Source organism: Rattus norvegicus, chromosome 17 (genome assembly GCF_021556685.1).
Source record: "Rattus norvegicus strain SHRSP/BbbUtx chromosome 17, alternate assembly SHRSP_T2T, whole genome shotgun sequence".
Classification (NCBI taxonomy): domain Eukaryota; kingdom Metazoa; phylum Chordata; class Mammalia; order Rodentia; family Muridae; genus Rattus; species Rattus norvegicus.
Window position 1 is genome coordinate 61,252,373 of NC_141550.1, and position 23,546 is coordinate 61,275,918.

General features: G+C 40.8%; 1 protein-coding gene across 1 annotated transcript in view; it reads left to right on the forward strand.

The window, feature by feature from the left end:
• Positions 1–3,157: 3,157 nt before the first annotated feature.
• Rab18 (RAB18, member RAS oncogene family) overlaps positions 3,158–23,546 on the forward strand; it is a 31,360-nt gene continuing 10,971 nt past the window's right edge. Inside the window, 3 exon segments of the mRNA NM_001012468.1 lie at positions 3,158–3,269; positions 6,812–6,867; positions 19,539–19,600. Coding sequence (NP_001012486.1) covers positions 3,202–3,269; positions 6,812–6,867; positions 19,539–19,600 — 186 coding nt within the window. The 5' untranslated portion in view covers positions 3,158–3,201.

A 23,546-nucleotide genomic window follows, 5' to 3' on the forward strand; every position in this document is an offset into this window, starting at 1 on the left:
ACAATTTTTTTCTTTCTTTCTTTCAAGAAATTCCAGTTACTCTTAAACTTCAATGACTAAGTGTCAGTCCTCTGTTATCTTCAGGTTTTAGACTGTTAAACAAAAACAGAATAAAAATGAAGCATGTGTGTGCGCACGCGCTCGCGCGCCTGTCTCTTTGTCCTTCTGTTATGCATGTAGAGACCATCATCTATATAATTTTTGAGGCAGTGTTTCCACTGACCCTGGAGCTCACTGAATGGCTAGGCTGGATGGCCAATAACCTCCATGGCTCTGGCTGTATGTTTGGGCCTCCCTGACCCATCCTAAAGTTTCTGATTCAGTCCTGCCATGTCTGGCTTTTAAATGGATGCCACTGAGCCAAGTTCATGGCAACATGCTTACGTGAGGCTCACACCCGACCCATCTCCCTAGCACCTATGCTGAACTGTATAGACATTTTTCTTAGATTATTTCCTCAAAGGCACAGTTGACTTATCAGTACACAACTGCTTATTTCTGTCCAGCAGGACCTGATAATGGGTGTGTGGCAAATGATACTAAGGGGCCTTTTCCCAACATAAATGTTCAGGATAGAGTTTTGAAAGCTATCCCAATCGATTCTAATAACAGGTAAGGAAAACTATATTCTTCCAAATTACAACGTTTGGTTTCAGATTTTTTTTAAATCAACAAATACTTTTGATCACAAATGATTCTCTACAACCCATCCCAAGAACCGCCAAAGAAAAAAAAAAAGGAAAGGAGGAATATTTCTTAAAGCAAGCTCTTCAGGGCAAGGACTGCACTAAATTCCAGAGACAAAAGCAGTGATAAGGCATTATGTACTTCAGCTTTTAGGAAGTAGGTGTTGTGTGGCTGGAGAGAAAGCTCAGTGCTTAAAAGCCCTGCCGCTCTCCAAGAGTACCTTAGTTTATTTCCCAGTACCCATTGCTGGGTGGCTCAGCACTGTTGCCTGTAACTCCAGCTTCAGGAGCTCTTAATTCTCTTCTGCCCTTTTTGGCCAACTGCACTCATGTATACACACATATATACACATGCCGGCACACACACACACACACACACACACACACACACACACACAAAGAAAAGAAGCACAAACAAACACAATTGCAATACTGTGTCGGACACATACTCCATTCGAGCACAGGACACTAGCAGTATTTCTTGGAGGAGCAGGTACCCAGGTCTGGGAGCCTAATAATCTATTGGAAGAGAAGGAATAGCTGGGATGTGAGGGAGCTGTCTTGGCAACGGTGTGTGATCATGTGGAGTGGAAGTGGCCGGGATGAGCACTCCTCCAGGCTGAAGAATTGTGTACAAGGTTCATGATCACTGAAAGTTAAGTTTTGTTTGGCTGGAATAGAAGAGGCAAGGCATAGAACAGCAAGGGATGAACGCAGAGGGAGACCAGGAGCATGTGTTAAGTCAGCATTTCAAAAGTTTCATTTGGGCTGCAGTGTCGTGATATGAGGTGAGAAGACACTAGAGGCAGGGCTTCTGTTACATAGCTGATATGGTAACCCAGCTTATAGATGATGATGGTTGTGGTGATGCTGATAAACATAGAAAAGGCATCTCGGGTCTGACTGAACTGTGAGAACCAAGAGGATGTGGGAGTAAGGGGAAGGAAATTAAATGGGTGTTAATGGCACTTGCTATGAAGGAAGTCATGATAAAAGTGCACTGAGGAGAAGATAATGAGTTCAGTGTCAACTTTGGTCCGTGGCAGTTTTTCTTGGCATACATCCAGGAGATACCTTGGCAGTTGTGTGTGTTGGCCTGAACTTTTGGAGAAATAGCTAAACCAGAAATATAACTGTAAGAATCATCAGAGTAAATGGAAGAAGCAGTGTTGACCCAAGAGAAATCAAGGGGCAGCATGCAACATATATATATATATATATATATATATGCATATGTATATGTGTATATATATATATATATATATATATATATATATATATATGTGATCACATATGTATATGATAAAATGAGTTAAGAGCAAAGCAGGAAAAAATTCTACCAGGTAAAAACTACCAGAAAACAACTCTTATCTCACACCAATTCTTCACTTTGTCTTTTATTACTAAATATTAAGAAACCTTGTTCTAAGGAAACATCTCTGAAAGGACCACTTAGTTATCTTAAGAACTTTACAAGGCATTTAACAGATTATTTTTTGTTTTGTCTTTGAGATAGGGTTTTACTGTGTAGCTTATAGCTGGTCTGGAACTCCTACGTAAACTAGGCTGGCATTGAACTCACAGAAAGAAAGCCACCTGCTTCTGCCTCCACGGTGCCTGTGCCACCGTGCCTGGCTAAATTAATTTAAATGATTCCAAATTTTATTTATATGTTTTCTTTAGCCAAATGTCTGTTACACATGATATTAGCCACAACCATAAGGACAGACACTTTGCTAGGTAATTTAGAGTTCCGGTATACCTTAGTGGAGAGATGGGCATATGCATTTAATTTTCACAGAAGTGACAAAGTCACTCTTATAACAGAAAGTTAAAGTTGCACTAAAGATTTGCATGTACTGGATCTACCCGAAGTTCCTTTCAAATTAATGTGGATTATATTCTTAAGCCTAACTGACGGAAACCAAGAGGTTACTGCTTGTTCACAATTATCCTTGAGCACTTCCCCGGACTCACTGTACCCAACAATTCTAAAACTTTACAATTTTTGTCCTTGATGTGGGAAGACAGTTGAGGAGTCTCAGCAATGCGACAAGGCAGTTAGTTACATAGTTCTGTTGTGCCTACCTCCATCTAAGACTGCCTCAAAGGACTAACGTTTGTCCACCGCAACAGCTGCCTAGAGGCTGCAGACGTAATATCCAGCTTTCCAAGCATAGAGCCGGAAGTGGGAGGATTTACGGCTGGGGCGGAGCTAGCGCCTGGAAGGTGGTAGGATTTACACGCAGCTGGGTCTATTTGCCCATGCGCACACCAGGAGCCACGCGGAAAAACGCCCGTGCTCCAGGGAGTGCGCAGACGCAAAGCCACTTCTGGGCGGAACCAGACGCTCTGCAGCCTCAGCTTCCCAAACATTCTGTCGGAGAGGGAGGCGGTGGTCACGGAGGTGCGCATGCGCTGACCGCCTTTCCCGACACAGGGCAACACTGACGGGCAACACTGACTGGCAACACTGACTGGCACCGAGGCAGGGTCGGAGTAGAGCGGGTGCAGGATGGACGAGGACGTGCTGACCACTCTGAAGATCCTCATCATCGGCGAGAGTGGGGTGGGCAAGTCCAGGTGAGGCGGTGCGCGGCAGGCCCTCGGCCTCTGGGCTGTGGGCTGCCCTCCGGGAACGGTCGCCGCGGCCCTGCTGGCTCCGCCCTGGCCGGGCGCGCCGGGCGCAGGCCTTGCAACAGGGTTTCTCACTACTGGGCGTCTAGGCTCCGGCCTGATTAGGCCTGGGCGACCCGAGCCCAGCCGGCTTGTCACTTCTAGACTCTAACTTGTCTGTCTTCCCAAGAGTGCCTGTCTGTCACCCCTAGAGTCCAGCCATCCTGTCTACCCCTAGAATCCAGCCGTCCTGGCTACCCTTAGAATCCAGCTGGCCTTTCATCCCTAGAGTCCAGCCAGTTGTCACCCCAGAAGTTGAGATCAATATTAACTTTATCACTGTGTGATTTCCATAGAACTGTCCTTCAAATACATAATGCTCTACACAAAAACTTCGGTGACGTCTTGGGTCACATTCCTGGCCTATTTTAGAGAAGCCTATTGTTGCATCTTTTTATTTATTTATTTATTTATTTATTTATTCATTTTAATTCGTAGTGAAAGAACTCTTTTGGTAACTGCTTGAAAAATTACTTTTAAAGCACAGGGTACATGAGCAATGGAGTATCTTTAAATAAGATTGTTCTTGCCTTGCCACATCATATAGACATGAAAGAAAAAACACTGTATTATCTTTTACCCGTTGGCTCTATCTTTGGGGAGGATTAAATTGCCAGTGGAGTTGTGTATTAGGTCAGAGGTGGACCTAGATGGGTGTTGCCAGAGGTTACGCTTTCATCCAGGTCTGAACAAAGTTCTTCAGGTGAAGTTATCCTTGCCCTCTGATTATGAATAAATGTTATTTGGGCTTCTCTTGATCTTTAAACAGTATTTATGTCCTAGAGAGCTTCTTAACACTTTCTTATTTGGCTTTACCTTGTGAGATCTTTCAAATAACTTTAAAGCACTTCATAAAGATATAAACCTTCAGATACTTAAAGTATGTGCAATCTTACTAAATAAACCCAAATCTTTCTGTATTTTTAAAAGTTTGACAGTGTTTTTATTGTTTGTTCTTCTTTAATATGTACTTTTAGTGTCCCTGTCATGATACACTTCTGTGTACCAAGGAACAAATTAAAGAAGCTTTCTATAAAAATAGAGTGGTGTGTGTTCAAGTAAAGAATGAAATTTTTAGGATTACCTTTTACACATTCTTGATTGTTAAAACGTTTATGTACTGAGTGTAGTTTTACTAGGAATCATAACACCTTGACTATTTTTCTTTTTTCCATTTTTTACTTGTGAAAGAGCTCACATCGAGTTTGTTTTGTTGCTTTGTGTCTTTTGAAGTGAAGGGTGATTGAGGCAGGCTTGGAAACTTATGTAACTTAGCTGGCTTCAAGGAATCCTCCTCCCTCAGCCTTCAGAACACTAAGATTACAGGCATGTATCACCATGCCTGCTTGGAACTTGTTTTTGAAATCAAGAATAACAGGTTGCCATTTCAATCCAGTATGTGGTTGGCTGAGACAATATATTAAGTGGGTGAAATTGAGGTATGTTAGGATTTTCTAGAAGGCCAACCAGGTACAGTTGACTCCATAACTTGTATTATTTTTATTTTATTTAGTTTCTAGAGACAGGTCTAGTTACATATTCTGGCTGGCCTGGCACTTGCTATGTATGTAAGCAACAGTTGGCTTGGCATTTACAGCCCTCCTACCTCAGCCTCTCAAATGTTAAGAATATAGGCATGTTACACCAGGCCTGGTTCTGATTACCCTTTTAAAAGTATGTTGAATGGATTTCTCTTCTATTTACATCCCTAGACAATCTTATTAAGGTCAAATGTACTTAAAGCTTTTTTTTTTTTGATGAATTATGAACTGCTTACTGAAAAATTTTAACAATTTGCCCATTTGAAACAATATTGGGCCAAATATGGTGGTAGCACATGCTTTTAATCCCAACATCTGGGAGGCAGAGGCAGACAGAACTCTTGAGTGCAAGGTTACTCTTCACCTTGGTTTAGAAAGAGTTCCAGGACAGTCAGGGCTACACAGAGAAACCCTGCCTGTAAAAACTGACAGTCGCAACAGACCAGGATTGAGTTTAGGGAGCTGGGATATTTGTCTGTGATACACTGGGGAAAACAGAAAAGAGCCTTGACTACTTACCTTTGTGTCTATGACAAGAATAAATGGCCCTAACAGAAGCCTTTGTCTTTTAAGGCAAATTAGTAGAGAAGTTTTTGTCATAGACGTAGTTCTTGAAGGTCATTCTAAGCAGCAGGTGTTTTGTTTCTTCACAGAGTAGGTCAGGTGAGCTGTTGAGGAAGTACTGGGCAGCAGAAGGTAGCCTTAATCTGAACGAGTGGAATTCTGTAAGTTGGTTTTAAGCTGTTAGAAAGTGACAGGAGGCATGAGGTGAGGATTGTGAAAGAAGTGTTCTCCATTTGGAGCCTTGTGTATGACAGCTGAACAGTGTAGTACTCCATTGGAGAACCTGGCTGGAGCAGAACCTCAAACACTGTTAAGTGTCCACTTCAAGGCCATGGATCTGGGGCTCAGCTCAGTGAGGCAAAGTGTATCAGGTTTGGAATGAAATCTAGAAATTTGTTGTGTAAATTGCTGTCCTTTCTCCAGTCCTTTCCCCTATTTTCTAAGTGGGTTTTATTTTTACAGTAAGAAATATAGATGAGCTATAATCACAGTATTTCTGTATTGATTTTAATAATGTACTTTTATTTATGTGTTTGTGAGTGCAGGACCCCTCTGAGGCCAGAAGAGAGTGTGTGGATCTGGAGTTACAGGAGGGTAGTGAACTTCTGGCTGCGAGTGGTGGGAATGGGTGTACCACCCATTCTCTGTACCACCCAGCCATCTCTTCAAGTCGTCCTATTCCCCCTTTTATTTGTTAATGTTTTGGATAGTCACTCTTGACCCAGGCCAACCTGGAACTCACCATGTTTGCCCTGTTTCCGAGCTCAGTCTGTCCCCCACACTGTAATTGCCAGTCATCCGTTGGTTCCCTACATTTGGGTGGAGGCCACTAACTTTTCAAACTAGCCCAGTGCTTGTCATACTTTTCCTTAACAGCCATATGCAGTTGCAGTTGTCTGTCTGGGCTTTACCCGGCATCTGCCTGCCTGTCACCATTCTCCCTCTGTTAACTACACACCTTGATGTTTTATTCCTTGTTACAGTTTGCTGTAACCTTTCTGTTTTTATTTAATGTGAAGTAGGAACTTTTTTGATTCCAAGAGACTTGTTCCCCTGCCAGCATACCAATCCAGATTTGAACGAAGAGCAAACAGTTGGCTCTTGAGGCACGGTATAGGAGAGCATAGGGCATATGCTTGTTAATGGATTCCTTTAGTCCTGGGAGTCTTGGGAAGTTAGAATTCAGTAATTGCCTTTTCAGTAGGCTAATTCCCCTGCAGACCTACATCAGCTCTACTCTCTGTATCTGAGTAATCATATGTGCTAAGATAAAGTCATAACGTGCATATCAGATGATTAGCAATAAAGAGTTATGCTCCTAACCTGTTTTTAACTCTCTCTTAGCCTGCTCCTGAGGTTCACAGACGACACCTTTGATCCAGAACTTGCAGCAACAATAGGTGAGCTGAGTTTAAAAGTCTTATAGAAACGCCACACAAACGTATGCCTGTGGACTCTGGCTCTACTCTGCCCCTTCTCCTCAGCACCCTGTACTCTGTGTGGAGAGCTCGTCCGTAACACTTGCTTTGGTACCCATGAGGCCTTGTCTCCTGTAGCATTGCCGATGTGATGGTTTGCACACATTCCACAGTCGATACTGTGGACTCTTTTTTACTCTGCAGCAGATAGATAGTGGTCATTGGAATACTTATCACCTGCCAGCCACTATCATTACAATGGTGTACAATACAAACTTGGTCTCTGTTACCATGGACCTAGCAGCAGGATCTGTTAATTTTATACATTTAGTGTATACTTTTAACTGTATACTTGATAACAGTTATTAGTTATTAGGAGCAGTGATCCCAAGTAGATTGGTATCTGTTCATGTGTGAGTATGTAGACGCATGGAGGCATGGAGTTGACAGTGGCATTCTTCTCTCTTGCCCTCCACCTTAGTCATTGAGTTAGGACTGTTCTCTGAACCTGAAGTGCTATGATCTGGCTAGGCTGATTGATCAGCAAGTCCTAGGGATCTTGTGTGTCTTTCTTCCTAAAGCTGAAATACCAGTCACAGCAAGCCACTGCCTTTACATGGGTGCTAGAGATGTGGGCTCGTGTCTTCATGCTTACGCAGCAAATATGGTACTGAGTGAACCACTTCCCCAGAGCCCCAGAAGCATTTTAGGAATAAAGTTTAGAGTGCCTGGAAGTAACTTGTCATCTAGACTATTAAAGAATCTTAATGTCATTGTTAGTGAAACGAGGAAGTTCCTTTAGACTGGCTTTGTTTTAATTTATTGTGAGATGATTTCAGGTTTAGAGAGGAAGTAAGAATTCTATATATCCTACTCACATTCTCTCCATGTTAATATTTACCACTTTTGCTGTTTGTGTATGAGCATGTGGACTTGTATACATGTGTGTGCTTGTGAAGGCGAGAGTACAGTCTTCATTCTAAAAGCACCTGGGTTTTTTTTGAGACGTGGTCTCCCCTTGGCCATGAACTTGCCAAAGAGCGTATGTAGGCTAGCTGGCCAGCATGCACCTTAGTCTTACGGTTTCTATGCCTGTGATAAACTCCATGACCAAAAGCATCCTGTGGAGAAGAGAGGGTCATTTTGCTTATCCTTCCACATCACAGCCATGGTCCAGGAAAGGTGGGGCAGGAACTCAAACAGAATAGGAACTTGGTGTCAGGAGCTGGTTTGGAGGCCCTGGAGGACTGCTGCTTGCTGGCATCCTCCTCATGGCTTGTTCAGCCTGCTTTCTTATACACTCCAGTATCACCTACCCCGGAATAGTGCTGCTCACCGTGAGCCGGGCCCTCCCACATCAAACATAAATCAGGAAAACACCTCACAGGCTAGTCTGGCAGGGGCATTTTCTCAGGTGAGGTTCCCACTTCCCAAACACCTTGTGTCAAGTTGATATAGAACTAGCCAGCACAGCTTTCCAAGTGCTAGGATGACAAGCGTGTGCTGCCATGCCTGGCTTCTCTTCTCTGGTCTCTCAGGTCCTTACTGTTTGCAGGGCACCATCTTTACTGACTTAGCCATCTCCCCTAACCTGCTTCATCATTCTTATGCTACAGTGCACACAGGAGACTTCTTTAATATCTAAGCCTCTTAATGTATGTTTCCTAAATGAAGGAGGATAAAATTTTGTCCATTGACAGATTTCTTCAGCTGCCTATCAATACCCTATTTAGCAAAAGGAAAGTTAGGCCTAAATTCTGATTTGAGACAAACAATTTTGTCATCTCCAATTCTTGACCCCTCTCTCCCCCTCCCCCCACTTTTAGGAAGATTCTCACACTAGCTCAGTTTGCCTTGGATCTCACCCTATATCCCAGAGTGGCTTCAACCTAGTGGCAATCCTCCTGCCTCAGCTTGTTGTGATTTTAAGTTTGAGCCACCATGTCAACATCCCTTCAGTCTCTTAATTTTAACAGTTCACTGGTCTTCGGTTGTCTGTCCATGTCTGACAGTTTTGAAGACTGCAGGCCCATTGCTCTGTAGGCTGCCCCTCATTTCACTGGCCAAGTGTGTTGCAAGGTAGATTGTCCTTATGTAGGTTTTGTTGTTTGCTTGCTTTGGTAGGAATCCCACAGAAATGCTTCTTAGAGTGTTAGAGGGAGAGATATGTGGTGTGTTGTTGTGGTGCTCCTGGTGGCTTTTAGTCACTCAAGTGCTGGAATCATCTGTGATTTTATTTCCCTTTCACAACTTTCCTGTAGAAGGAGATTTTGAGATTGTATTCATGTCCTGTTTCTTCTTGTGGTTTTGGATTTTGTGCTTTTGTTTTAACCTGCAGCAGATAGGAGGATAATATGTGGCCTGCCATCCCAGCTGCGGCTGTCAAGTGACTTTTCAAATGCTGTCCTGCTGTCCACATTCAGTACCTAGATTTCTGAGTGCCTCTGGATTTTAATTAGCTTTATCAGGCATAACTTAGCATCTTTGTGTCACAGGTTTTACAGATTTATCCTGTGTGTGCCAAAAGGGAACCATTTAAGATACTAGCAAATCAAACTGCATATTGTTCTGGTTTTGATGTATTTGCCCATTTTCATCTATGTAGTAAAACGTACTTGTTCAGAGCATGGGCTGCTTTGCTCTGTAACAGATAGTAGCAGCTGACAGGAGGGCAAACTTGACTGAAATGGAGTTTTTACTGAAGAAATGAATCATACATAATATAATAGTGACATTTTAAACTGAAATAACAAGAGGACTCAAGCAGAATGACAGCCATCATGAACTCTCTGTCTATATTCTAAAAAAGGCTTTATCTTTTACCAAAATAAATACTAAAATGCTGCATGCTGATGACAATATTTATAGTTTGTTCCCTAAATAGGTCCTGGGTTTGTTTTTTTAAATCTTCATGTTTGGTATTAGATTGCTTTCTGATTCCAGTTACAACCACCAGACACAAGGGTTTCAAAGATAAATACAGTTGGTTCAGTTGTTATTGGACTTGTGAAAATTACTGTTTTAAACAGAGTCTGTGTTTTGCCTCATAGTAGAGCAGTTACGGACATACTTTCTTAGTTCTTAGTGCAGTTAGAGATTAGAGTGTTTATCATGTAATAGTGCTATACGGTGTTTCACAGCGCTAAAGCTAAAGAGAGGTTGGCATTGTCTTTTATTCCATGATAATTAGCTAAAATAGCATTGGGAAATACTAAAATACAATATCTCACTAAACTACAAGACAGCTAAAAACCTTGAGGCCACAAGGCAGGTGGACTCAGTTCCCGAAACAGTGGAGAGACAAGTGACAGCAAATGACAGGGAGAGAGGACACCACGGAACAGAAGGCTTGCAAAGACGACGCAGCTGAGTGCTCAGACAAGCCGAGCCTGCAGCCAGCTCTCATCGGTGGGGAAGATTCCTCCAGGTCCGTTTGCATAGGTACCTGTGGTGTCTGGTTGTGGTTTAATTTGGAGTTCACAGTAATTCACAGTAACTTGATGTTAGGCGTATTCAGTTCTAATTTGTTGTCATGTTTATGTATTTTTATATGTAAAGTATCTGCATCTTTTATTTTTTTAATTTGTTGAATTGTTTACTTTTTTGTTGTAAATTTATTTATTTATATATATATTTATTTATCTGTATAGGTTTTTTGTCCATGCACTATTTGTGCACAGGGCTGGTGGAGGCTTAGAAGGAAACCTTCAGTCCTCTGGAATTAGAATTCCAGGCAGTTGTTAGTTGACATGAGAGTGCTGAGAATGAACCCAGATCTTCTCAAGGAACAAGTGCTCTTAACCATGAAGCCATCTCTCGAGCCCATGTATCGTTTTCTTAGTGTTGAGACTTAAGAGGTCTCTTTATATATTCAGCATAACAGGTTTTTGTAAGTGTAAATTACTTTGTAAGTATTTTTGATCCACTTTTTTGCTCATCGTTTTTCTAATAGTGCATTTCTAAGTGTATAAATTAGTGCATTGAAATTCGGGTTATCAACTTTTTCATTTATGTGTAGTGATTCCAGTACTTTTTTTCACCTAGCAGAAGGCCACATGATTTTCTTCCTTTCTTTTTTATTTAAGTCTTTGCTATTTTGTTTGTTTTGCATATGGATCTCTAGTTGTTCCAAAACCACTGGCTGAAAAGAATACACACTGAATCGTTCTCCTGCCCTTATAAAAGTGTCAATTGTCTTCAGGTGTCTGGGTATGTATCTTAGTCAGGATTTGTATTTCTGCACAAAACAAGAACAAGAAACAAGTTGGGGAGGAAAGGGTTTATTCAGCTTACACTTCCACATTGCTGTTCATCACCAAAGGAAGTCAGGACTGGAACTCAAGCAGGTCAGGAAGCTGGAGCTGATGCAGAGGCTGTGGAGGGATGTTACTTACTGGCTTGCTTCCCCTGGCTTGCTCAGCTTGCTTTTTTATAGAACCCAGGACTACCAGCCCAGGGACGGCACCACCCACCATGGGCTAGGCCCTCCCCGATTGATCGCTAATTAAGAAAATGCTTTACAGCTGGATCTCATGGAGGCATTTCCTCAAGGGAGGCTTCTTTCTCTATGGTAACTCCAGCTTGTGTCAAGTTGACATGCAAAACCAGCCAGTACAGTGTGTTTGTGGGTTTTATACATCTGTCCTTATGTCAGAATTTCACTGTCTTCCTTTCTGTAGTTTTATAATAAATCTATAAAACAGAATTGTTAGCCTTCCCATTTTTTTTCTTCCAAAAGTGAGTTGTTTTGCTTCCTAGTAGACTTACGATATTTTACGACTCATCAACACCAAGGAAGAGAAGGAAGAGAGGGGAGGGAGAAAGGAAAGGAAAGGAAAGGAAAGGAAAGGAAAGGAAAGGAAAGGAAAGGAAAGGAAAGGAAAGGAGAGAGAGAGAGAGAGAGAGAGAGAGAGAGAGAGAGAGAGAGAAGCAAAGATGTTATAAACTCTCAAAGCCTACCTGACAGTGATGCCGTTCCTCCAGCAGGGCTCTACCTTGTAAAGCTTAGATAGCACCAATTGGAGTCCATTCTCCCAGCAGTGTTGCACCTCCTAAAAGTTCAGTGTCTTCTCAGACAGTACTCCCAACTGGAGTCCAAGTGTTTAAGTAAGTGAGGCTATTGGGGACGGTTTTTATTGACATCCCAAGGTCTGTCACAGGTTCTGTCAGATTTAACCGTGGACATTCATTCTAGGTAGTAGGGGTTTATTTTTGTTCTCCCTTTATTATTAACATACACAAATACTCTTAGCAGATTGTAATCACACCTGTAATCCTAGCATGTGTACAGTTAAGGCAGAAGAATTTGCTGCGTGTTTTTGGGTACTCCAGGTTCCAGGTTGAGGCAGGGTACAGAGAGAAAAAGAAATACTCTTGATATTTCACATATTAATTTTGTGTCTTCCAATCTATTTTTAGTGTGTGTGCGCACGTGCGTGTGTGTGTGTGTGTGTGCGTGTGTGTGTGTTGGGTAGTTTTATGTCAGTTTCTCATACACTAGAGTCATTGGAGAGGAGGGAGTCTCAACTGAGAAACTGCCTCCATACTGTGTGCTGTAGGCAAGCCAGTCGGCCATTTTCTTAGTTACTGATATGGGAGGGCAAGGCCCACTGTGGAGGGGGCCTCTTCAGTAGTCTACAGGTCTGCTAGAAAGCAGTCTGAGCTAGATGTGGGAAGCAAGCCAGTAAGCAGCACCCCTGCCTGGCTTCTGCATCAGCTCCTGCCTCCCTCTAGGTCCTACCCTGCTTGAGTTCCTGCCCTCACTGCTTTTGATGATGAACTGTTATCTGGAAGTTTGAGTGAAGTGAATCCCTCCTCCCCAGTTTGCTTTTGGTCATTGTGTTTTCTCACAACAATTGTATCCCTAACTAAGACATACTGTGACACTTGTACATTCTGGGAGGTTTTTTGTTTTTTATTCTTGTCCGTTGAGATTTTTACACTCTCCTTTTTACAGTATGTGATCTTTATTTATTCTCCTGGCTAAAAATATGTAGTTCTGTACACATACTGAGTAGGAGTGGTAAGGGTTGATGGCCTTAACTTATAACTTACGTGTGATGTTGGTTGTGTGTTTTGTAAATTCCCTTTATCAGGTGAAGTGCTTTTCTGTCACAAGCTCTGAATAGGTTACCTTGGAAATGCATGTTTTTCTGTACAGCTGTGTTCTTCAGTTTAACATTCTAAAGTGTACAGTGCTTTATTCCCAATCGTAAGATGAGCCAGGTGGTTGTCATCTGAGTTGTTTTTTAGGATTTCCATTTGTGTTTGTGAAAGACATTGGTCCGTTTTCTTTAACTCATGTCTTCTGGTTCTGGTGTCAGTACAGTGTAAGACTTCGAGAAGGATTGAAGAAGTAAGGAATAATCCACTTCAGTTTCCTCTAAGAATTTGTTTATAATCAATTTAGTTGAACTCACATGGGTCTCAGAGATTTCTTTTTCCTGGGTAGACTTCACTACAAAGTCAGTTTCCTTAACAGGTACAGGAGCTCTCTGGGTCAGGCGTTTACTTAGCTACTTTGTGGTTATGGAGGTCAGAACATGAGCCATTCCCACATATACTTCACTCACATTCACTGCTATAACACTATGAATTTTCAGACTGTTTAAATAACTGGTTGATAATCTTCCGTGCAGCTTTGCTGACCTATGTTCTACTTTCAGTCTCTGGGAAATTTGCCGGTTCTGGGTGCCTTGAGCAAGTGGAATTGTGCAGCATGTGTCTTACTATCTGGCTTATTTTACTTAGTGACTGTTTTCAAGGCCAAGCTGTGTTGTGACATTTCTTTCTTAAGTTCAAGTATTGTTTCATTGACTTATTTATATCATATCCTGCTGACCCACTGCTGAAGACTTGGGTTGCTGAAAGGTTTGGGCAGTTGTAGATGACACGACTATGACTGTGCTACCCATGTGTGTTCTTGTGTCCCGGCTGCTACTCCTCTAGGGTCTGTACTTAGGTGTGGGCCTGCTGCCTTTATCCCTATGGTAGCTGTACTTTTAATATTGGCAGAATGCTGCTTTCTTTTCACAGCAGCTGCCACAGCTCGTGTTTCTCTGCAGCTTTGTCTATACTTACTACTTTCCATTTTTAAAACGTATCTGAAATGGTCATGGAAATAGGTGAGAAGTTTAAGCTCATTGTGATTTTTAATAAGCATGCCCCTAATGACCAGGGGAAGTTGAGCATATTTTTAATATGCTTATTGGCTATTAATGTTCTTTGTAGAAATGTCTGTTGAAGTCTTGGTGATTTTTGAGGTAGATATTTTTATTGTTTTATTGTAGAGGTTCTTAGACATGGATTTGTATCTTTTACTAGATACACAGGCTGCAAGTATTTTCCCCTGATGTGAGGATTGTCTTTTACAGCTTGGCAATATCCCTTGATGCCATTCCTTTATAGAATTAGTTTTAATAGTTCTGTGTGTTCTTCAAGGGTTTCTGCAGATATTGTAATGCTGTCCACAATTATATTTAACAAACATTTGAGTAGGTTATGTATCCAAATCTTCAATTTACCTTATTTATATTCTTTCTAAGCTGCTCTTGGGATAACTTTTTGCTACCTTGTGTAATGGAAGTAGAAAAAGTTGGTGTCCTGTTTTTTATTTTTGAAGGAAAACAGTCTTTTACCATTGAATACACTAGTAGCTGTGAATTTGCTGTTTTGGTTTGGATCTAAGAATGTCCTTGAAATCATGTGGTTACGTTGTGGTTTCAGCTGATGAGCTTTTGGGAAGTATTTAGATTATAAGGAGTATGACCTCATACTATATACTAATATAATGCATACTAATGGATTTATACTTCTTTGGGTTGTGTTAGTAGAAGATGATGGGGACTTGTAAAGGTAGGGAAGCAGGCTACAGGAAAGGTATTGCTTGTCTTGGCTCCTTTTCCTGTCTCGTCCCTTGGTTTTCTGACTGCCTGAGCTGAAGAACTTGTTGACCCACGTGCTCCCTGGCATGTTACTCTGTCTCTGCAGTGGTTGACATCTGTGTGGCTAAGTAACCACTGAAACACTGAACCACTGAACTGTGAGCCAAATGAAATGTTGGTTCACTTTAAGCTGAAATTTGACTAACACAGAGACATTTGTCATTTTGAGAAAATTTTCTTCTATTCCTAGTTTGTTAAATGTTTTTGTCATAAAAGTGAATTGTCTTCTGTTCAATGCCTTTTCTGTGTCAATTAAAATGATTATGTAGTTTTCCCCTTTACTTTACTAATGTAGTATTATTTATTTTCAGCCATACTTGCATTCTGTAAGTAAACTTGATTGATTACTGATTGACTCCCTACTAGTTTTTGCATTAGTTCAGATTTCTATTCAGTAGTCAATTTTAGTCAAATTGTGTTTCTAGGAATTTGCTCATTTATCTAGATTATTGAATTTGTCCAATTTTTATTTAATCATCTTTTCTTTCTGTAAAATTAGCAGCCAAAGTTGAGCATCATAGACCCAAAAGTGTGAAACCAGAAGGGCTGGGAAATCTGCAGCTGATTTGAATTTTCTCTTTGTTAATCTTGTTTATAGGCTTGTTCATCTTTTCTTTAAGATCAAGGACAGTTTTGTTAGAGTTTAAAAGAAACCCTCCAGGGTCGGCAAGCTGTAGAGCTCAGCAGCTTCTTGGAGGAAGGTAGTCAGAGAGGCCTGCCTTGTGACTTAAATATCTGTAAAGGTCAGTCACATGGTGGTTGGCAGCCACATGCCAGGGAGGGACACTGTAGAGAAAGAGTAAGGCACCCCAAGTTGTAGGGAAGGCCAAGGTTGTTTGGGAAAGCCTGCTTAAAGGAGATAGAAAAAAAAAAAGTTATGCCTTACTAGTAATTTAGAAAATTAGGCAGAGTTACAGAGCTGCTATAACCCTGAAAAGTGTACTGGAGACAGATATTCTGGAAGGAAGAAGCACATTTTATTAAAGGGATAATTACTCTGGTTCTCTTTTAGCATGGTTTAAGGTTAATCTGCCTTCCTAGGAGTAGTCCTACTCCTAGGTCAGATGACTGATAACACCCAGTTAAAATGTTTGTTCCTCAACCAGGCCAGAGAGTCCACTGTCTTGACTGTAAGGGGTTTTCCCTAAATGGGCTTTTATTGCCAGTCTAACATTGTCACCCTCCGAGGAGGAGCCCGGTCAGAGCTCGGAGTTCATTACACGCCAGGCTTTTCTGGCCACCAGGCAGACATTTTTGGCTTTTATTCATGAAAGAAACCAGCCACTCTTCTTTGGGGGTCTTTTATTCTCAACAGTAGAGCCAGGATCTCCCTCCTGTTGTCATCATTCCTTCTGAAGATGTGACCTAACTGCTATTGGGCAGCTGGGGTAAACACCAGTCTGCCTTCTTAGAGCTGAATGGAGTGGTAGGTTAGCTCTAGTGGTCCTATTTCAAAGACCCCAAAGGAAGCTTATCAGCTTTCATTTATATAGCTGCCACTTGGGAGAATGGACTTTTTTACTGCTGATTAGAAATAAATGGAAGGGGAAAATAAAGGCAAAAGTTATTAGCATTTCAAGTCCTACGCTGGGAACCAGGAGAAACCAGAACAGAGGTTTCTAATTGTCCAAATAAAAGTGCATTAGAGTCTCTTTATGGGTTCACATGCAGCTATCCATTGGGCTCTTCTTCATTTTCTCTTTTGGTCTCCTAGGCTTATAAATAAACCCAACCAGAGAGTTCATTTCTGCCAGAAGCTAATTCTCCTCCTCTCAGCAGTCATCTGTTGCCTATAGTTTGTTTTCTAGGCCTGGGATCCCATGACAATTTCTACTTTCCAAATTAACTTGTCCATTGATACTGCCATTGTTCCCATCTTATGTATCGATTTCTAGGAAATACTGTATCACAGCAGACTTCCCAGTGTTCTGTCTCTTAAAATCTTTCTGCCCCCTCTTCTGCTACGGTCTCTAAGTCATAAATTCAGGAGTCGTGATGTAGATGTAGGAGTCGTGATGTAGATGTATCCACTGGGTCTGGACTTACTGTTATCTGCTGATTTCTGCATTCTGTCCAGTGTGGATTCTTGTAATAGTGTCCATTTGCTATAAAGAGAGGTTTCTTTAATCATGGACTGTAGCTACACTTATCTGTCGGCATAAGGATAAGATTCCGACTGTGTAAGATAGTGAAAACAAGCAAGCATGCAAACAAACAAAAAAAGAAATAGGAGGAGGAGGACATGGTTACTCCTCAAGTATGCAGAAGAGTTTTATTGTAGGTACAGGGAGAAAGCAGGCAGAGGGAAGAGTCCTAGCTGAACATGGCTAGCAGACTAAACTGGACCATGAGAGGAGAGGGGAAGAGAGGGGGGTGGGGGGAGAGACAGAGACAGAGAGAGAGAGAGAGAGAGAGAGAGAGAGAGAGAGAGAGCGAGCACGAGTGCGAGCGAGCAGTGTAGACAAAGTAGCTGAGTTATATAGGAACCAGGCTTGTGGGGAGTAGAAGCCCAGCACCCTGTGAAGGAAAGGTTTAAGGTAGAGGAAGGGGTGAGAAATGCTGGGAGGAGCTACAGGTACTGAGTGAATTTGTCCTTTGTTTGAGACCTAACAGTAAGAAATTATGCTGGCCTAGCAAAGTGGAGGCACTAAATTCTTTTCTAAGGTCTATGACCTCCCTAGAACTGGGAAGTTGGCTAGGCTTCCAGTAGCAAACATGGGTTTCCTCCTCTTGAGTGGTTTTATTTATTTGTTTGCCATGCTAAGTCCATATGGCTGTGGGGCTTATACTGGAGCATGGACATATTACCAGTAGCCGTTTCCTCGAAGAAGACTGACTCTCCCACCTCCAGCAATACCCTCCTACCTGTAGCTCCTCAGTAAGGGGTGAGGCCTGGAGAATTCCTGCACGATTCGGTAGAAGAGATTCTATACTTTAGTTTTTCTTGGACTTTTTAATCAGCACTGTCATTTCATTAATTATTGCTGTTTTTCCCTAAGCATAGCTTGATCAATTCCTTAATTTCTCAAGCTTGACACACCAAATGGTGTGTTTGTGCGAGCGCATTCATGTACATAAATGTCTTAGGCTCTTTATCCTATAGAAAGACTAGATTTAATGCATATTTTTACGTAATTTGAACACGTAATGGATTATCAGAAGACTTCTAAAGATTACAAATATACTAGTATATTGGTGACATACTTGTTTTAAATAATTGTAAAACTTTTACCTTTTAGAAAGCATTTAGTATGCCAGTTGTGGTGACTTAGATCTTTAATCCCAGCACTTGAGGAGCAGAGGCAGGCTGAACTCTTGAGTTCAAGTCCAGCCTGGTCTACAAAATGAGTTCCAGGACAGTTGGGGCTACACAGAGAATCTCTGTCATGAAAAACAAGAACAAAAACATAAAAAGAAAGCATTTAGTATGTAAGGGTGCTGCTCACCTTAGTTGGCTCTGTTCTGAATTAAATGTGACAAGCTCGTAAGATATTATCTTGAGCTAATGTTTCCCTCTGGTCAGTGGGGTAGCCTATACATTATTTCTGATGCTATTTTAAAGACGTGCAGTTACTGTGCACATGGGCCAGATGTGTCCGCTCCCTCTCCTGTAAAGGAGTGAATGTTTTGTGGCCTTACTTGATTTTTTTTTTTTTTTTTAATGACGTTTTCCTTACTATAGCAGCTTTTCAAAGACCTTGGGGCCAAGATTCTTTTCACTTATGAAGACTGGTAGAGGGATTGGCATAAATGTTTTTACACATTAAAAAATAATACATTTGATTATTGAGTAGGTTATATAAAACTGTTTATATAAAAAACAGTTGAGTTCATAAGACAAGGGGTAGGTAGCTCTTTTATATGTGTTTGATAGTGCCCCAGCCATCTATAGCTAAGATTTGTATTCCTGGTTGAGTTTGATAGATAATACCCTTTTTTTATATTAATTTTAAGCTTTTGAGTATTTCATACATGAGTACATTGTATATACATCCTTTCTTCCTTTCCCTCAACTCATGGTAATGCCCTCCCATACCTCCTCTTGAATTCATGATTTCTATATTTAAATTATCATTGTCTACACACACACACACACACACACACACACACACACAGAGTCTACTGAGTTCAGTCTACTAGAGTTACCAGTATGCACATGTGTTTAGGCCCAACTGCATCACATTAGAAGCCTGTCAGAAGGTTTGTCTCTGAGGTAAACCAATTCTCCTCCTCTCAGCAGCCATTGATTCTTGTAGTCTTCATCTATGGGCCAGAGCCTTATACTGTTACCAACTCTGTGTTGGTGTCAGGCAACCCTGTTGCCGAGAGTTCGTGGGTGCAGCATTCTTGTCATGGGTAGACAGCATTCTGAACAAAAGGTGTATGGAGTCCTTGAAAACAGCCAAGATCCACAATCAGCAAAAACTACTGTTTTGGATTAGTACTTCAGTTGTAGCTGCTGATTTTCAGTATGCACAGCAATCATCCTAATTGAGTTTGCGGTTTCCTTTTTGGAAGTAGATGTTTTGAATCCTAAAGCTCTTCCATTTGTACCATCAATCCTGAGTATTGATACCTTCAGCCTTCAGGTCTAGAATTTTCAGAATTTAGGCACCTGATAAAATATTTTATCTTTTTTCTGGTTTTCTTTATAATGAATATAGAAATCATATTTTACTGATGATTCACCAGAATTTTCATTTCTTCAAGGTGTTGACTTTAAGGTGAAAACGATTTCAGTGGATGGAAATAAGGCTAAACTTGCAATATGGGTAAGAATTTTTTAAATGTACTTTATAAAAATTATTTTTATTTTATGTGTATGTCTGTGCCATGGTGTGCAGGAGTTATGGGAAGTTATGTGTATGTCTATGTGCCATGGTGTGCAGGAGGTATGGGAAGTTATGAGTTGCCAGATATGATGTTGGGAGCCAACTTGGGTCCTCTGGAAGAGCTGTGTCTTAGTTAGGCCTTTATTGCTATGAAAAGACACCATGGACCAAGGCAACTCTTAGAAAGGAAAACATTTAATTGGGGCCGACTTGCAGTTTCAGAAGTTTAGTTCATTGTCATCGTGACAGGAAGCATGGAGGCACACAGGCAGAGTACAGCGCTGCTGGAGAGAGAGCTGAAAGGTCTTCATCAGAACCAGCAGGCAGCAGGAAGAGAGAGAGAGGTATGGTGGTTGTGGCTTGAGCATCGGAATCCTCAAAGCCCACTCTCAGTGACACGTTTCCTCCAACAAGACCACACCTCCTAATAGTGCCTCACTTCCCATGAGCCTTTTCATAGAAATAGCACAGCTGCTTAGTACTCTCAACACTTGTACTGTCTCTCTAGTCCACTAGTATGTACTTTTTATTTATTTAAATTTAATTTTATGTATATGATGTTTTGGGTTTTTTTGTGTATGGGTGTTTCGCCTACATGTATACGTGTGCCATGTATGTGCCTGGTGCCACACCAGGAGGCTAGGTGTCAGATCCTCTGGAACTGGAGGTATAGACAGTTGTGAGGTAGTCTCTCCAGCTAGTACTTTGCAACAAAGCAGAAACTGATTTTGTTTACTGTTGTATAGGTGAATGGCAGTTTGTATTAAATAGCTTTTCTTGGGAGATTAGATAATACTAAAAGGATATACAGTAATGATAAGTGCATCTTATAACTGTAATTGGGTAGGTGCTTTTAAAATATTTTTGAAATGTGTAATGCCTTTAGAATATTTCAAAATAGAAGAGAATATTGTTTTCCTGTAGTGTGGCAGGAAGGTTGCTGTTGTCAAGCACGTCCCATTAGTGTTTAAAAGCAAGCTGCCCACAGTTACAGACTGAGCAGCAGGCGTTCCTGGTTGTGTCATGGAACTCATCTTCCTGAGGTTTTCTGAACTTTTATTCTACTTGCCCCTCCCCGGAGTGTATCGACAAGAACGGTAACGTCTAACAGAAAACACTCTGAAAAATGTCGCCATGACATCACCCAGTCTTTGCACAGTCCCCAGTTCTGTACTGAGCTTTAGCTTCCCACGCTTCCATGGCCGACTGTGCTCTCCTGCCCTGGTCGCTCACCGCCGTGGGAGGTGAGCACTGGGTAGGCTCTGCCTTGGCTGCAGGGACATTTGCACTGTGGGGAGCGGTGCTTTTGTTTGTTCTACAGTTGCTTTCCATTCCATGCTTCACTAAACGGCCACTGTATTGTCGAAGAGGCGTCTTTGCCTAGGCCTATTCTTAAAACACCGGTTTCCCTGTGACTAGAACAATAACAACAGTAGGAAATCAATGGAGAAAAAGTTTATCTTTAATATCTGTGTTCTTATTAATAAACATACTTGAAAATACTGAGACTTGTGATAGGTACTACTAAATATGCACATAAACCATTTTGCAAAGAAAGGAGTCTGTCTTGTGTTTCTAACCAGTTTGTTTTCCATTCGCCCTATCCATGTGCATGTGAACATATTTCATACCACTACACATGGAGTATAGCAGTTTGAGTGTGACCTATGCTCCACTTTGTGCTACATTTTAGTTTCATTAATCCGTAGTCAGAGGTATTTGACTTGACCCTAGTTGCTCACAAATATAACTGCTGCTTCCATAGGCATCCCACTTTCTGCATCTGTGTGTGCTTATCTAGTTACATTGGGCTTGTAAGGCAAGAGGCAGAAATGGTGGTTATAGAGAAAGGAGACTAGCAGTGTGTGCTTCACTCCCACTGATCATATTAACAGTTCACTCTTCCCATACATTAATTTGTGTTAAACATTGCCATCTCTTATCATTTCTATCTCTCTAATAATCTTTTTACTTATATTCCTATTTGAGTATTTTCTGATATTGATCTTACTGGCAAATGAATTACTATTTTATATACTAACATTTATTCTTTCCATGGTTTAAAAATTTTACATAAAGAGTTATGTTTTCTGTAAACATAATCTGACATGTAAGGACTTGTAGATACTTTCATGCTGGCTCTATATCTTCATAATAGAAGTAGTCACATCAGATAGATAAATTCTCAGGTTTTCTGGAGATCTTATGACTATTGTATTTTTGATGCTTAAACATCAAATACTGAAAGATCTGTCTCTCTGTTTAACTGAATTCTTACTATAATAAAGTACTATTCCATCTGAAAAATATTAAATCCTTACATAATAAAAATGTTAGTTCTTTGCTTGTTAGGTTTTTCTACTCAGTTATTTAAGATAGTGCTTAAGGACAATATGTGCTTATGTTATTATGCATGTGCATAGATAGCACAGTCTTTCTACCCTGTGTAGCTCCAGTTTGTCAGACCACTCAGAGCTTGACGAAGATAAGGTGTCCTGGGAGGGAGACTTACGGAATACTCTTGCCATATCAAAGCTTTTCAGTATTTGTTTTCTTTATAGCATCTGAGTATCAGATTTGATAGAGAGAAGCTTCCAGACAGTATACAAAATGTCTGAGTATATAGTTTGCCCTAATTATGCAAACTGGGGAGTGAGCTCCTCTCCTTGGTAGCTGAGTAGCCTTGCCCCCACTGCTTGCACAATGCTCACTACCATTACCACAAGGCCTCTGGGAGCTTGTTTTTTCTTCCTTTCTACACACTTGCCTCACTTGGCCGCTCTGAATCCTGTTATTTTTGCTTTCTAAGGCTTTCTGGGCCCTTGGATTTAATCCATATCTGTCTTTAGTAATCTCTAATTTTCTTGCCTTGCCCCATTAGAAAATAAAACCATAATATACAAAAGGATTGGCCTCTTTCATCTGATCAAAGATGAAATCAATATATTTAGCACATGTTTCTCATTTTGAAGATAAATACAAACAAAAGTTTAATGTCTGTTAAACTTTCACAGTTTATTATAATTTAGTACAGTTATTATAAATATAGTCTAATACTATGGTGCAAGATTTTGGATTTCACCCCCAAATTATCACACCAAAACATTTGTATAAGTGAATTAAAAATGCCAAAATTTTAACATCTGATCTTTTTCAAATTTTCACAAATTGCAAAATTACATTGTGTGTGTATGTGTTTGTGTGTGTGTGTGTGTGTGTGTGTGTGTGTGTGTGTATGAATGAATGAATGAATGAATGAGGGCACACAGCATTCTTGTACATCAGGAACAGCAGCTGTTTTCTGCTACCATGGAATTCTGGGATTAACCCCAGGCAGCTTTTCCAGCTGATCTCACCCAAAAGCAGTTTTTGACATTGTTCTTAAGAGTTCATACTAAATTGCCCTTTGCTAAGTCTAGAAATTAAATATTTAAAATTTCTGGTTCACAACTGATTTTCATGGAACTTTTTCAATTATGAAATGGTTTTGCTATCAATAGCTTTTTTTCTGATCCCTCTTTTTCAAAACAAAGATAAAAACAACAGTAAAGCTCTTTAAAGCCACAATTACACTTATACATAAACCACACGAAGACCATACAAAGAGAACTTCAGACCAATTTGTCTTGTGAATATCCATGTAAAAATACTCAATAAAATTCTCAAAACTGAGTACACCAAAATGATCATTAACAATGATCAAGTAGGCTTCGTCCCAGGTATGTACGGAAATCCACTATATAAACAAACTCAAAGGCGGGAAAAAAAACCAACATGATCATCTCATTAGATGCCGACGAAGCATTTGACAAAATTCAACACCTCTTTATGGTAAAACTCTTAGAAAGATCTGAAATTCAAAGCCCATACCTAAACATAGTAAAAG